Here is a 16,190-nt window from a genome sequence, read left to right on the forward strand (position 1 = left end):
ATTTAATACAGTATGAACCTACATATATCATGATTAGCTGCAAAGGTGGTGATCTATATTGTTGTTGGTGCTTTTATATGGGCCATAACATAAAGTGATTATCCCTCTGTTCCATGTATCCACAGGTGCAAAACACTTACCAACTCTCTCCAGAAATCGAGGAGCAGTGTGCCTTGTTCCAGTATGAGCGATTGCTGAGGTTACCCCAAAATGAGAACTACAAAGAGATGTGAGTACAGTAAAAAAGCTGAGGCCTCAATGGTGACATAAACCTCTCACTTTTATGTTACTTAGGGCCCAATCGGTTGCATGCTCGCTCATTTGAGCCTTCAACTGATATTTATAAAGCAGCATTTTAAACTGGTGCTTCATAAGCCCTTGCTGGTGGATGAGTCCAGGGTGAATGACTAGCCCTACTCTCATGCAATTGGTTGCATGATGGTAGCGGGCAGCATTGCACAAGTGTTTGCTTGTGAAGTGATTAATACGGGGAACATATGCACCCCACAATCTTACTCATAATGTAACCTTTAAATTAAATGTATTCATATATTTGACACTTCCATGGTCTTCATTAATTAGCATACAAATTAGAATATTTAATTTATAGGACCGGTATCTCCATTATAAATGTGTCATTCGTGGTATGGGTCAATTTTGGGGAAAACAATTAGAGCAGGAAGAATAATGGAGGTTTAGTGCTTGTGGATAGATAAATGGGTTAGAGGAGGAACAAACCAGTGTGTTACATGTCTGAACCTGAAATATAGAAGTAAGAACAGGATCCATTATTGTGATGCACCGGTTGTAAACCGTTTTTTATGTAGTGTTAAAATATTGGAGTTGTTGCTCTTGAGAAATCTAAACCAGAAATCAATCTTTATAATAACCAGTTTAGTTCTAAATGAGACTGTTGTTATTTGAATGATTAGATTCTTATTTATGATCCATACAACCTTGCTGCTATGATCACAAAGTTAATGATAACTATTATCAATAATAGGTAGAAACAAAATCAAAATATAGATATATCCTTATATTGCATAAATCCTGCATATAACTTTTGGCTCCCCTTGATCTTCGGCCGACTTCACGCACTCACACAAACACAGCATAAAATATGTACAAGTCCATTCATCCAAAACAGTCCTTAGTTAAAGCACAAACCGAGTACCACTTTATAATGAGAAACTCACTTTTAACATGACATCGTGTGAGCAAATATTATGCATAGAAAGGTTACCTTAAGGTATGTGGTACAAAGAATCTCCGGTGCTGTGTGTAGGTAGAGACTGACCTGGCAGTTGCGCTATTGCGGTGTGAGTGCGACTTCCGGTCCCGGCGAGAATGTAGTTCCGGCGGCCCTTTGAAAGTAAACGATAGTGCAAAAGTTTACAAGAAACCAGGTAAGATGATAGGTGATACAAGCCACTGCAATATACAAATAGTATGAGAACAAAGCAATAAACTTCCAACGAAGAATTGAACAGGGTATTAGAAGTTAGGTAGAGATTCACAGACCAAAATCGAAACAAGTCAAATAATAAGGAGCTTTCTTTGACTTCTACAATTTCCAGGCTATGAGAGTCTGAACCAACCCCTTTAAATAGGGAGGTTCCTGTTCCAGGGCGGGATATACCTTAAAGGTATATCACAATTAAACAAAAATGGTTACTGAATAAGTTAACTTACTTGAACACAGACTAATGTCAGGAGTGGATTTCTTGTTCCCCTAACAGAGTAACTGCTTATGAAACAACAGATGAGATTGTGTCCAGTCCTCAAACTGAAGTGGAACCAGTCCCTATGACCACAGGCACACCTACAGGTAAACTCTTTGCCTTTGAATTCACTCATGTGTCTATAAATATTAGTGTAAGTTTAATTTGTGATTATACAATAATTCATGAATGTATACAAGACAACTACTAGGAGAATCCTGATGTAGAATTAATTAGTTGTAAAGCAGAGCTAGCCTGCTTGAGTCTTTTATTCCAAATGTGGACATGAATTGAATGTCTTTCAATCTATCTTACCAGATCCATCCATTTCATCACCAGTCCCAGAGGTACCACAGGCTGATTTGAAAGTGCTTGATGTGACAGAAAACAGTGCACGGCTACGGTGGACCAACACATTTCCCCAACAACCTCACCTCTATGACCTTAGTGTCACCTCACTTGCTGACCAAGTTCTAGTTGTCAAACAAAATGTCACCGGGACTGAAAGAGTCATTGGAGGGCTACAGAGTGGACAACAATATAAGGTCACAATCATAGGCCACCATCCGGCACATGGCCAGGTCACTTACCATGCAATATTTACCACCAGTAAGTGACAGATTCCATGTTTAAAATTATTATACTGTATATGCCACAGGTCTAAGAGATCTGAAGTTCTAGTCCTTGAAGATAGGTGATAGATTAGAATAGTTTTGTCTACATGAAACAGGTTGTTATTCTTAATATTAATGAGTATAGCTAATATCATTAAAACGTTGTTTACCAGTTTTAAATGTTTGTTTTTTCAATTACTTTTTTGTGCCTGACCACTACTTGCTTAGTACTGTCCACAAATGTTTTACTAGACTCCTGGAGGAACAATAATACCCCGAGGCAAAACAAAGAATGCATAATCTATTTACTATTAACAATAATTTGTGTAAAATTGCTTGGGAATCTGGTGCAAATCACATGATGAAGCAGCAATTACGTTACCCTGGTAACATAATCAAAAAGGGATTTGCACTAAAAAACATAGATCACATTCTCTATAAATTTAATTGGATGAATTTTACTTTAAAAGATAAATTAAAAGTTTAATGGCTTGGTACTTCAGCGCCATATTGTTTGTGTTTATTCTACAGGTAAATCTCAACAAAAGCCAGCAGCTGTGTCCAGTATAAATATGCCAATGAACACAGAACCTCTGAACACTCCAGAAATTGGTAAGTACAAGATGGTGGGGCTTGATGTGACTGGTCTCGCTGGTCAGAAGGTTACACATCCTATTATACCACCTCAAACTTTTGTAATGAGGGAAGTATAATGCCTTTTTCGGCACCATGATACCAGCCCAAATCAACTCCCCAATGGGTAGTGGAGTTGGATCTGTCTGAAGTGAGCCCTCTTTATTAAGTAAAATGTTGTTTAAATTCAGTTTTACACAAGAAATCATTGAAAAATTACTGCCAAATGATGAGAAAGAAAAAAGGTGATTTATTGATTTAATATTGATAATGATTGGCTATTGTCTTGAATGAAGGTTGTTATTTCTTTCTCCTAAGGTTTTGTAGTAAACATTTTATATAACTTTGATCATTTGTAATTATTTGCCCTTCAACACAATCCAAGATAGCTTTAAAAAAAAAAACTGCAAGGCTGTCGGATTAGATTAATCCAAAAATGATGTTAAAACATGTGAGAAAACATTTTTTTTCTAATGGATTGGAATACAGGAAGTGATGGTTGGCTAACTAGGGTATCTTATGTGAAAATTCATGGGAAAACATTAGTGTTGAATGGCTTTGAATTTAAAACCCATCAAAAAACTGATAAAAGAGCCCTTAACAGCTTGGAACAGAGTACATAACAACCTATCGTCCAATATTATATTGTTAAATAATGTATTTAATAAAATCATATATATTTCCTACCTTTTAGCCAGTCTAGTCCATCTTATAAAACTAACAGTAACTTCCTGTATGCTGAAGGGGCAGTCAATAATGTTCTGTAGCTTTCTCTTCAACACCAGTGACACACAAAGGAACAGCATGCATGGTCCCTGTTTGGCAACTCTGTGCTCCTGATTCTGCATTTTTTTCTATCATGCTAAACTCTTTCTGTAGCACTGCACATGCTCTGTAACACTGCCCACTTTGTGCAACACTGCACACTCTCTAATGCTGCACACTCTATGTTAACATTCCACACTCTCTGAAATTCCAATTCAACAGATCCTTGTGGGCTAGACCTGGACATGGGCACTCAGTGCAAGGACATTCAGGTTAAGTGGTTCTTTGACAAGACAAACAAGATTTGCACCCAGGTTTGGTATGGAGGGTGTGGTGGTAATGCCAATAGATTTGACACTGAAGCTGAATGCTTGAGCAGGTGTCTTAAGACAAGTAAGTATAAGTCATGGGAACCAGTTATATTAATTGCACTGCTTTGTAATGAATGATCTGAATGCAAATAAGAACCGTCATTTAATCAGGCAGGTTCTCATATACACCCAACTAAGAACCCAATTACGAATGGTGTGATAACTGTTACGCGCAAGCAATAATGGATTTATCATGGGTGTTTGCGCGCATCGGAAGTAGCGAGCGTATTATGAGTTGAAAGTAAACTTGTTCGCTCAAACTCAATTGAATTTAACGCACATCGGGTTATCATGATCTCAGAGCTCTGGTTAACTGTAACGCTCAAATAAAAAGTGTCACAAAAAACATCAAAAATACATTTAAAAGTACAGTTACACTCATAATAATACTGTCTGATAAAAAATTATTCAAACAAATATTGTAATAAAAAGTTATAAGGGCTCAATATATATAATATTTTATATGTAATATTTCAATAACGTGCTTTAAGAATACTAAGTTCTCATGAGCACTAAATAATTAAATACTTAATAGTATTAAATATATATTTATATATACAGTATATTTATCTGATACTGTTATATATAAGAAAAGATATGCAAGTATAAGTATATACACACATATATAGAAATATGTATTTAAGATTGAAAAAGGCATTATCTTGTAAGTGAAGAACATTGGAATGTTAAAATGTTAAATATATACAGTAAAAATACAGTAAAACACATAGAAACATATATATATATATATATATATATATATATATATATATATATATATATATATATATATATATATGTGTGTGTGTGTGTACACGGGAGACCTTTCAAGTTAAGTAGCTGAAAACATGTAAAATCATTTTTATGCATTATTCCTTTTATAATAGAGTGTTTAACATTTTCACATTCCAATGTCCTTCACATAAGGGAATATGTTCTTTGTATTTTTAAATAGATATTCCTATATATATATTTCTATATATCTATACCTCTTTATAATCATCTATAAATAAAGCTATAGTTATGTATTTTACAAAAAAAAATATCAGATATTTTTACTTTCAACTTGTAATACACGCAGTATCCTAGACGTGCAGTTAACGCTTGAGCAGGAGCAATAAATAGCGCTCCACTTGTAACCTCGCCCTAAGCGTTGTCATCTTGCAATGCTTTTCTTGGGTGCTCTTAGCCTTGCATGACCCCTATCCATCGCCCAGTGATCAGTATTTGTACAGACACTGGAGCAAAATTAATTCAAGGAACATGAGATTTGAGTCACTACCAGTTTTAGAAAAATATAAATTTATAAAGCATCAATATGATGGGGGCATATGGGGCTGCTGATTTGCTTTTAAGAAACTAAATAGAATATTTCTGTTATGCTTTGGTCTTCAAAATATCTTGTAAAATGACATTATGCCTTCTTAGAACTGTTTAATAGGTTATACAACTGGCATACAGTCAGAAACGGATTCACTTGGAACCATGTCAAAGTTGCACTGTTGGCCACACTGAAGTTCACAGGCAACATGAATTTTGGCTGTTGTTATTTTATAGTTTTTTAAACTTAGATTGTTTTATCAGTGTCATACCACATAACACTGCAAAATATCACACTCTGATTATTTCTATGTTATAAACTTGGAAATATTTTTTAAAAGAACATCATAATATCAGTCATAATCCGATCTTCAATACAAAAATCACATGATGACATCATTTGCTTAATTAATTCATTTATATTAAAAACATATATTGTACATGTAAGTTTTTTTGTGCAGGGAATAGATTATGCATTCGAGTATAGTATTCCCTCATCACAAAAAATAAATAAATGCATACAAAGAAGGCATCTCCATCCTCAAAATCCTCACCAATCTCTTCAGCTTCACCAGTTTCCAGGTTATTCTGTACAGCTGATTCACTAAATCTCACTTATCCCCCTATTGTTTAGGGAATCCGCTCCATAGATCTAGAATCTGGGAACTGGTGAAGTTGGAGACTTCTTAATTTCTCCCTCTCTCTCCCAAACTGCAAATAGATATGAAACTTGTCAGCTCACTATTCTTATTACAGTTGTGATACAGAGATGTTTTGTGCTTCACAGAGCTCACATTCTTATTTTATTTCCTCACCAGCTGACTTATTTTTTTTTTCTCCTTCCTGGGACTTCGCATAAATAAGCTACTTTAATGCTTTGCTTCCACAGTTATTTCCTTATAGATGAGCAACTGCAACAGCTTGCAATTTTTATTTCAGCTTTATTACTGTTCCTTTGTCTTCACTTTCATAAACAGGAACACATTCTACCCATAACGATATCTAAAAAGCGTTCAGTTTCCCATTAACCATATATGTGTTTTCCACAGCAGGTGAGAAGAATGTCCAAGTCTCAGCCCTTGAAGGAAAGTCACTGCCAGGTACTGAAAACAGAGTTTTATCCTAGTTGGCACTGACCCAAAGATGGTTTCAAAGATTTAATATTATTATTATGATTTGTAGCGCACCATCATATCATGCAGCCTTATGACATTATGTATAAATGTATTTAATAAACTCCCTCTTTCCAATATACCTCTTTTCTTGTCCTTGCTAGGCAACGACATGCAGACCAAACAGAGCTATGCAACTATATGACTACTAATACCTGGCCACTGGTTGGAAATTAAATTAAATCCTTTTGTTTAACCCATTAAACCTTTGGATCCCATGTTGGACCCCACCATTTTTCTTTGAAACCCATTGCAGTTCTTTTTGCCTAACAAGATAGCTGTTAGAAAGACCACCAAAACTACCAGCTTGGCCCACAAGCACCACTAAGAGAGAAAACAGACATCAGTAATTAGTAGCACATACAGTTAAATTAGTATAATTAGTAGTAACTAATGTCTTATTTATGGTTTATCTAAAATCATGATTACAATACAATTTTATTTTGAGGTGTTAACAATAAGCATGAGTATAATGTAATGTGCCCACTATCCCATCCCACCATTAGTGATTGTCTCTCCATTCAAATAAAAAAAGTTTGCGTGCCCCTGCTATGAACTCTGGTTATGTAGTTGCATTGGTAAAATAATCCTGTTGATATTGAAAGCAACTGTTGTGCCCATTGCATTGTGGTAAAGCACATATAGCTGGCAATCAATTGAAAATTATTTTTATCTAAACATTTATTATTCTCACCATAATTGGTTATGTATCAGGGCCATGGATACGTTTAGTCCAAGGCTTTGGCGTTTCAAATAGAGATTTCCTCTAAATCTGTTCCCTTTCCCAGGAATGTATTCCCAGGTTATGGAAAATGTTTTTTTGCAAACAAAAAGCACACGTCCGAATCTGCTGCTTGTTTTCTCAAATATTTCATTAAAATGATTCATAGATCTGTTTTCAGTTTTGGTCATGTAAATTTGTCCCCAAACAGATGCAAACTTAATAAAAACTAAACTGAAGCATATGTGAGTCCACATACGTAAGTCATGCTTAAATGCTTTTTAGAGAAAAGGTTCTGCATAATGGGTCTGCGGAATACTGAGATTATTTGTCAGATTTTGGAAAAGAGAGACTTTTTATATCTAAGTTTTATATTCCTATGGATTATGCTTAAATGTTAAGAAACTTTTTTTTTCCGAATCATGCAAGTTAAAGGGACACTAAACCCAAAAAACTTATTTCATGATTTAAGTAGAGAATACAATTTTAAACAACATTCCAATTTACTTCTATTATCTAATTTGCTTCATTCTTTAGATATCCCATGGGTGAACCAATCACACAAGGCATCTATGTGCAGCAACCAATCGGCAGCTACTGAAAAAAATTTTGGGTTTCATGTCCCTTTAATGTTTTTTTTTCCACTTATTTGTTTTAAAGAGATACCAAAAGCAAAACTAAAATGTCCACGACACATTTCATTTTTAAATAGAAGCGTTTTTTGTAATATACTTCCTTCATCAAAAATGTTTCTAGTAAAAGTTATTAGTTTCAGCAGCATATGCACATATGCTACACGTGAATAGAGGATCAGGATTCAGACACCATGCTAGGTCAGAGAACTGGAGGTGTGTATTGCATCAGTGGGGACTTGTCATACAAGCCACTGCTGACTTTAAAAAGCAGTGATTTTGAATGCTGGTGCACAGGGCACTCACAGCATATGTACGTATGCTGCAGAAAACAAGAAATAACTTTTACTAGAAGCAATTTTGATACTGAAAGTCTATTGCAAAAAATGCATTTATTTCAATTTGAAATGCACCCAAACACACAATGTTGATTGCAGCAATTAAAGGGATATGAAACACACATTTTTTTTCTTTCACGATTCAGATAAAGAATGCGATTTTTAAACAAATTTCTTATTTATTTCTATTATCAATTGTTCTTTGCTCTTTTGGTAATCTTTTGTTGAAAAGCAGGGACATAAGCTTAGGAGGCTGCAGTTTTACAAGAATGTTATCCATTTGCAATAGCACTAGATATCAGCACTATATCCTGCCCTGTAGTGCTCCAGATGCCTAGGTATCTCTTCAACACATAGGGGCCACTGCTCCTTAACTCGCCCCCCCACCTCTGAGGTATCCGATCGGGTGATTGACACCCCTGCTAGCGGCCGATTGTCCGCGAATGATCAGGGGGCGGCATTGCACAAGCATTTTACAAGAAATGCTTGTGCAATGATAAATGCCCACAGCAGATGCTGTCGGCATTTATCGATGTGGGGGAGGACATGATCCGCTAGAGTAGACCATGTACGCCCGCACATTAATAAATCGGCCCCATAATATCATAGAAACTAAGCAAATTTAAAATAGTAAATTGGAAACTTTATAAAATGTTATGCTCTATCTGAATCACAAAATAAAGTTTTTGGGTTTCATTTCCAAAAAGTTATTTTTGTGAATTAATTTTAGCAAAGGGCTATGATTTCTTTGTGTCCCTCCCCTGCTAGAGCTAGTTGTTAGTGTTTTTATCTAGTCTGATAATAGTGTAGAGTACGGCAGCATTGTGTTATCCAGAGATAAATATAAGGAGATACATTCTAAGAAAACAGCAAAAGCGAATTACAATAATACCTTTTTGTCAGACATGGAGTAACTGAATTTGCATGGTTCCTATACAGTATAGATATGTTTTACTGTCTCGCTATTGTTACATGTGGTGTAACTTAATTATGTTGACTTCTCCCTCTGTCATATGGACAATGGTCATTTACTTGCTTTTATTTGAATTGCTAAATGTTTTATTGTTTGGTTACATGATTTATCTCTAAAATTTGTATATATTGCTGCTGAGGAGAGATAACCTAAAAATTGGTCAATATTTAATCTTAATAATATACACTACCATATCAAGACTGGGTGACTCTGGTTGGGACCTGGGTCTCTGTGAAGAGCTAGGCAATGCCATGGGGGGGGGGGGGGGGGCTGGGCAGTCTTACCGATCATAGATAGGACATTCTGGGCTGGGGCATGGTGAATTCCAGGATCTGAACAAGTGGAAAAGCAGCAGGACTGATAGAAAGAATGAGTTTCCAAACAGCAGCAATCCTGCAAAACTGGGGGTTATGATATTTAAAGGGACAGTCTACAGCAGAATTTGTATTGTTTAAAATAAAAGATAATCTCTTTATAACCTATTCCCCAGTTTTGCATAACCAACACGGTTATATTAATATACTTTTTACCTCTTTGATTACCAATACCTTGTATCTAAGCCTCTGCAGACTGCCCCCTTATCTCAGTGCTTTTGGCAGCCTTGCATTTTTGCCAATCAGTGCTGACTCATAAATAACTCCATGGGAGTGAGCATAATGTTTATCTATAAGGCACACATGAACTAGCGCTGTCTGGCTGTGAAAAACTGTCAAAATTCACTGAGATAAAAGGTGGCCTTCAAGGGCTTAGAAATTAACAAATGATACCTAGGTTTAGCTTTCAACAAAGAATACCAAGAGAACAAAGGAAATTGGATGATAAAAGTAAATTGGAAAGTTGTTTAAAATTACATGCCCTATCTGAAACGTGAAAGTTTAATTTTGACTAGGCTGTCCCTTTACTCTATTGTGCAATGTATAGCTTGTTTTCCCATGATCTTCTGTCCTTTTTCTTTTATTGGAGGTTTATTTTAAATACTTAAACCGCATTGAACTTTATACTGTACCCCATATTACACATACATTTTTCTATTATTTTTCCCAAAAATGAATGCTTAGGAAAAAAAAAGTTACGTTAATGTGTCAATGTCTGTTAACAGTACTATAGGAGTTCCCCTTGTCAGCCAATCAGCTATCTGTTCTACTAGCATCCAGTTTCTAATAGTTTAAAAATCAATTTAAACATCTGTAATGTAGCATTTGTCTAACTGAAGGTTATTTAACATATATGTTTTTAGCCTTAATAATTTAACGTCTAACAAAAACTAATTTTAGTGTCTCTTTAAGTATAACAAGCTTTACATCATATTAATATAAATATATATATATGTATACATAAAAGACCCCTTTGCATGGAAATATTTTTTTGCCTGCATTACTGATACTAGATACAATCTTACATATACATTTTCACGTGAGTATAAACATTTAAATGGAATACTGTACAATAAATGTTTATCTCTGACAATTTTTTTTTTTATAAATGTATAATAGAGAGATTGATAATAAATTAATAAATTTATACATGAAAAATGCTTATGGTAGCTGTGTGCTCACTATTTTGTAATGAAGCAGATGTTGCCATCTAGAAATATTCACACTTTATTGAATCAGATCCAACATAGGTACGTTGGGATTAGAGATATTTTTTAGTTTTGTTCACAAGGTGCTTTAGTGTGCTAGCCTTATCAATAACTGGCACCATACACACCGTTTCTGCCCCCTTTTCCTGATAGATATCTTCTGTTCATAGGCTCTCTGGTCTGTAACTTGCCAAAGGAGGACGGAACCTGTAGGGACTTTACCCTGATGTGGTACTATGACCCACAAACCAAGAGCTGTACCCGGTTTTGGTATGGAGGCTGCGGTGGAAATGACAATCGGTTCAAGACACAAAAAGAATGTGAAAATACTTGTATTCCAGGTGAGGACAGAAAACATGACCCCAAATGCTTTTCATCGCTGTTAAAGTGATGGTAAATTCTAGTGTTTAGAAATTATAGGATTTACCATCACTAAAAATAAAGGCGACTTTCATTCATCAGTTTAAAAAAACCTGATAAATATGTACCTCTATGTCATTGCAGCGCTAACCTAAGCACCTCTGGCCGCCAACGGCACAGCTCATTTTGTTCTGAGGTGACGTCTTCACCTCTTAACCAATAGCCATGCTAGCCTACAGCATAATGCCAGTCGGCTAGCATTATTGGATAAGTGGTGGAACCTTCACCTCTTTAAAAAAACTGAGCTGTGCCATGGGTGACAGGAGGCACTTAAGTTCGCGCTGAAGCCACAGTGAAATAAAGGCATTTACCCATCAGTTTTTTTTAGTGATGGTAAATCCTAGCATTTTTGATATGCTAGAATCTACTATCACTTTACGATTCACAATCCTAAATGACAAACACCCTGTAGTCTAAACCTTACAACAAAATATTAACTGTGAATAACAATACAAATAAAGTGTATCATGTCCGCCAGACATTGGTAAATCGGCCCCATACTGTTTGTGTGATGTGTGATATAGTGTTTGTGTGATGATTCTTGTCAGTGCGATATAGTGTTTATGTGATGATTCTTGTCAGTGCGATATAGTGTTTATGTGATGATTCTTGTCAGTGCGATATAGTGTTTGTGTAATGATTATTGTCAGTGCGATATAGTGTTTGTGTGATGATTCTTGTTAGTGTGATATAGTGTTTGTATAATGATACTTGTCAATGCGATATAATGTTGGTATTATGATTCTTGTCAGTGTGATATAGTGTTTGTGTGATGATTCTTGTCAGTGCAATATAGTGTTTGTGTGATGATTCTAGTTACTGTGATATAGTGTTTGTATGATGATACTTGTCAATGTGATATATTGTTTGTATAATGATTCTTGTCATTGTGATATAGTGTTTGTGTGATTATTCTTGTCAGTGTGATAAAGTGTTTGTGTGATGATTCTTACCAGTGCGATAGTGTTCGTGTGATGATTCTTACCAGTGCAATTTGATAGTTTGTATGATGATGAAGTGTGATATAGTGTTTGTGTGATGATTCTTGTCAGTGTGATATAGTGTTTGTGTGATAATTCTTGTCAGTACTATATAGTGTTTGTGTGATGATTCTTGTCAGTGTGATATAGTGTTTGTGTGATGATTCTTGTGAGTGTGATATAGTGTTTTAGTGATGATTCTTGTCAGTGTGACAAAGTGTTTGTGTGATGATTCTTCTCAGTGTGATATAGTGTTTGTGTGATGATTCTTGTCAGTGCGATATAGTGTTTGTGTGATGATACTTGTGAGTGTGATATAGTGTTTGTGTGATGATTCTTTAAAATGTGTTATACTGTTTGTGTGATGATTCTTGTCAATGCCATATAGTGTTTGTGTGATGATTCTTGCCAGTGTGATAGTGTTTGTGTGATGATTCTTGTCAGTGTGATATAGTGTTTGTGCGAGGATTCTTGCCAGTGTAATATAGTGTTTGTGTGATGATCCTTGTCAGTGGGATATAGTGTTTGCATGATAATTCTTGTCAGTGTGATATAGTGTTTGTGTGATGATTCTTTTTCATGTGATACTGTTTTTGTAATGATTCTTGTCAGTTTGATATAGTGTTTGTGTGATGATTCTTGCCAGTGCGATATTGTGTTTTTGTGATGATTCTTGTCAGTGTGATATAGTGTTTGCATGATGATTCTTGTCAGTGTGATATAGTGTTTGTGTGATGATCCTTTAGCGTGTGATACTGTTTGTGTGATTATTGTTGTCAGTTTGATATAGTGTGTGTTTGATGATGCTTGTAAGTGCGATATAGTGTTTATGTGATGATTCTTCTCAGTTCGATATAGTGTTTGTGTGATGATTCTTGCCAGTGCGATATAGTGTTTGTGTGATGATTCTTGCCAGTGCGATATAGTGTTTGTGTGATGATTCTTGTCAGTGTGATATAGTCTTTGTGTGATGATTCTTGTCAGTGCGATATAGGGGCCTATTTATCAAGCTCCGTATGGAGTTTGAAGCCCCGTGCTATAGTGTTTGTGTGATGATTTTTGTCGGTGTGATAGTGTTTGCTTTATGATTCTTGCCATTGTGACAATTTCTTTGTTAATCTTTTCAGTTTGATATAATGTATGTGTGATGCTTTTTGTCAGTGACATAGCATATGAGTGATTCCTATGAGTGTGAAGACACCTGCATTACAATATAATGCTAAAAATCCTAATGATTCTGCACAATTTCTCTCCACAAAATGTTTGATCATCGAGCCCATAGTGTGTATGTTTAAGATAACTATTATTCTTAAAGTGACCGTTCCTACCAATGAGAGATGGTGCAATTTATCCGACAGTGTTACTACCTCTTAGTATAATGTGGTGTATGTGACACATCCTCGCAATATGATGTGTATGTCAATATGGTGTAGTATGTGACTGTTTCTGTTGTTTGTGTTCTGGTCATTGTGATGTGGGATTTCTCATCATTGCTCTCATTGTCATATTGAGAGTGTGACAGGTAGGGATGGGCGAATGTTTCTAAAAATTTGAAATTTAAAACGAATTTTGATACATTCGTTTGTTCGAATCGAATTTGGAATGTTTATGTAACATTCTAACATTCTATTTTCAAATTTTTGATTTTCGAATTTTTCAATAAAATTAGAAAATATTCGTTCGAATAATAGAATGTTTAGCTATGTATTCATTAAATTTCAAAATGTAATATTCTAATTCGAATGTGCATTCAAATTTGAAATAGTATTTCTAGTCTACAACTGTGTTTAATAAATGTAATATTCGAATTCGAATGCTACATTCGAATTTGAAATGGTATTTCTAGTCTAATACTGTGTTTTATAAATGTAATATTCAAATTCGAATGTGACATTCGATTCGAATGTGATATTCGATTCAAATGTGATATTCAAAATAGTGTTTCTAGTCTACAATTGTGTTTTATAAATGTAATATTCGAATTTGAATGTGATATTCGAATGTGATATTCGAAAACTGTAAATAACATTCGAAAATCAAATTTTTAAGAATATTCGTTCTTATCAACATTCTATTATGTAAATCGAATTTTTACAATAACATTCGTTCTAACATTTTAATTCGGATATAAACACTTTCGCCCATCTCTAGTGACAGGGTGTGTATGTGACTATTCATGTCAATATTACATAGACTGATGTTTCATTGAGGGTGTCCTATTACTGTGTGTGTCACTTCTCTCGCACCTGTCTTCCTTACACTCACACTCTCATTGTCTTATTTCTTGTCATTACTCTGACTCACTTCTCTGCATCACCCCTTTTCATTGTCTTACTGCCTTTCTCCAGTTACATTCCCCTGTGACCTGATCCTTTTTTCTCTCTCATGTAGTGTCTATGAACGCTGGTGTGGTCTCTGCTATCGGAACATAAGGAGATCCCCTGTACTTACCTCTCAGGGGACACAGCCCAGGACGCACTGCCCTCTCCTTCACCTTGTGTCCCAGCAGCCTGAACCCCTGCGGGATGAGAGGGGAATTACACAGTTTATCAATATGGTGCTAATATTTCTATGGACTTGGTGCTTACTGTGGCCTGGTGTCCTAAACCCTTTCACTGCTGGAAAGAGCTCTGCTACATTGCCCATCATATCATCCTTTGCACTCTGCAGCCTTGAAAGGGTTACTTGGCAGTCCGTATGCTCAGTAACAACTGTCAAAGGCTAATACATGTCAGTTATTTTTTATAGTTCCAAACTCAATTTGTTAATATTTTTGCCACTAGACTACCTTGTATTTCTCACCTATATTGTTCCCTATCAAAGCCTGTCATCACTGACATGTAAAGCACAGGACCAGCAATGAATGATTTAACTAAAATATATATATATAAAAATATATATACATATCCAGCATATCCAAAGCACAATCCCTTCCACTGCCCACATATTGCACACACCTACAGATCCTTCATGATGTGTATACCTTTCCCTTGGAGATGAAGATTAAAAGCCCCCTGTTGCTAGATATATATTTTGAAGCCTACTCTGGCAGTGAAAGGTTCAAACTCTAGGTTTTACCACTTATTAAGTAGTGAGTTTATTCTACAGCAACAAAGCAACCCTTGCTGCTGTAACGGAATGCCGGGGATGAACAGTGCAAAATCACTGCAGCATTCATTTTGACGATTTTGTTTTTTGTTTTGTTTTGGGGTTTTGCTGGGTGTTATTTTTTTTGTTTAATTTGAGGTTTTTGGAGGGGTGAGACTAAAAATGAGGCCTTCATGATATTGTTTTTGTTTTTTTAAGACCAAAAGATTTTACAAAAAAGTTTGAATAAAGGCTCAAGAGGTGTCCAATTAATTGTGTCCTTATTTGTATGTGTTGTGGAAAAACGAGATGTGTGACAATGTGATTTCTCTGATTGCACACAAAAAATGTGACGTCAAAACTAACCTCATTATACTAAGACACTATTAGATGCCTAGAATGTAGTTCTTGGGTATCCACCCCCACTCCATAACTAGAATAACTCATAAAAACAAAAAATGTAGGTATAGACCATAACTGGTTGTATGTATTACATAATAAAATATAAATAATTGACTAAACTTATTCAGAAACATGGCAGCAAGTCAGTCCATATCCTCCCCAAACCATGAGAGGACCTCGGACCCATTGGAGGTGACATGGTACTCAAGCTTTCCAGAGCTCTCCTGTCCCATCTTTTCGCAGAGAAGAGCCCCAGGCTCCAACTTGAAGCATCCGCTCCTCCCCCCTCAGCCTGAGACATTACTCCGCCCTTTCCCCAAATCTGGCCCAAAATAGGCCACGACCTTACGCCTCTTGAGGGCAAAAGCTCATCCTCAGTAAGGGAACCCCTCAACCTACCAGGCCCCACAAGCAGGGACACCCTTAGCTTTTTCGAGACCCTGGACAAGACAAATTTGT

General features: G+C 35.8%; 1 protein-coding gene across 1 annotated transcript; it reads left to right on the forward strand.

The window, feature by feature from the left end:
• The first annotated feature begins 113 nt into the window (after positions 1-113).
• On the forward strand, positions 114-15,598 carry LOC128643626 (collagen alpha-3(VI) chain-like). The gene is made up of 8 exons (XM_053696460.1): positions 114-229; positions 1,740-1,828; positions 2,040-2,330; positions 2,867-2,947; positions 3,956-4,126; positions 6,477-6,524; positions 11,013-11,183; positions 14,634-15,598. Exons 1-8 carry the CDS (start codon positions 114-116, stop codon positions 14,672-14,674), a joined length of 1,008 nt encoding a protein of 335 aa, XP_053552435.1. The 3' UTR covers positions 14,675-15,598.
• Positions 15,599-16,190: the final 592 nt, after the last annotated feature.

This window comes from Bombina bombina, unplaced genomic scaffold (genome assembly GCF_027579735.1).
Source record: "Bombina bombina isolate aBomBom1 unplaced genomic scaffold, aBomBom1.pri scaffold_1174, whole genome shotgun sequence".
In the NCBI taxonomy this organism is placed as follows: domain Eukaryota; kingdom Metazoa; phylum Chordata; class Amphibia; order Anura; family Bombinatoridae; genus Bombina; species Bombina bombina.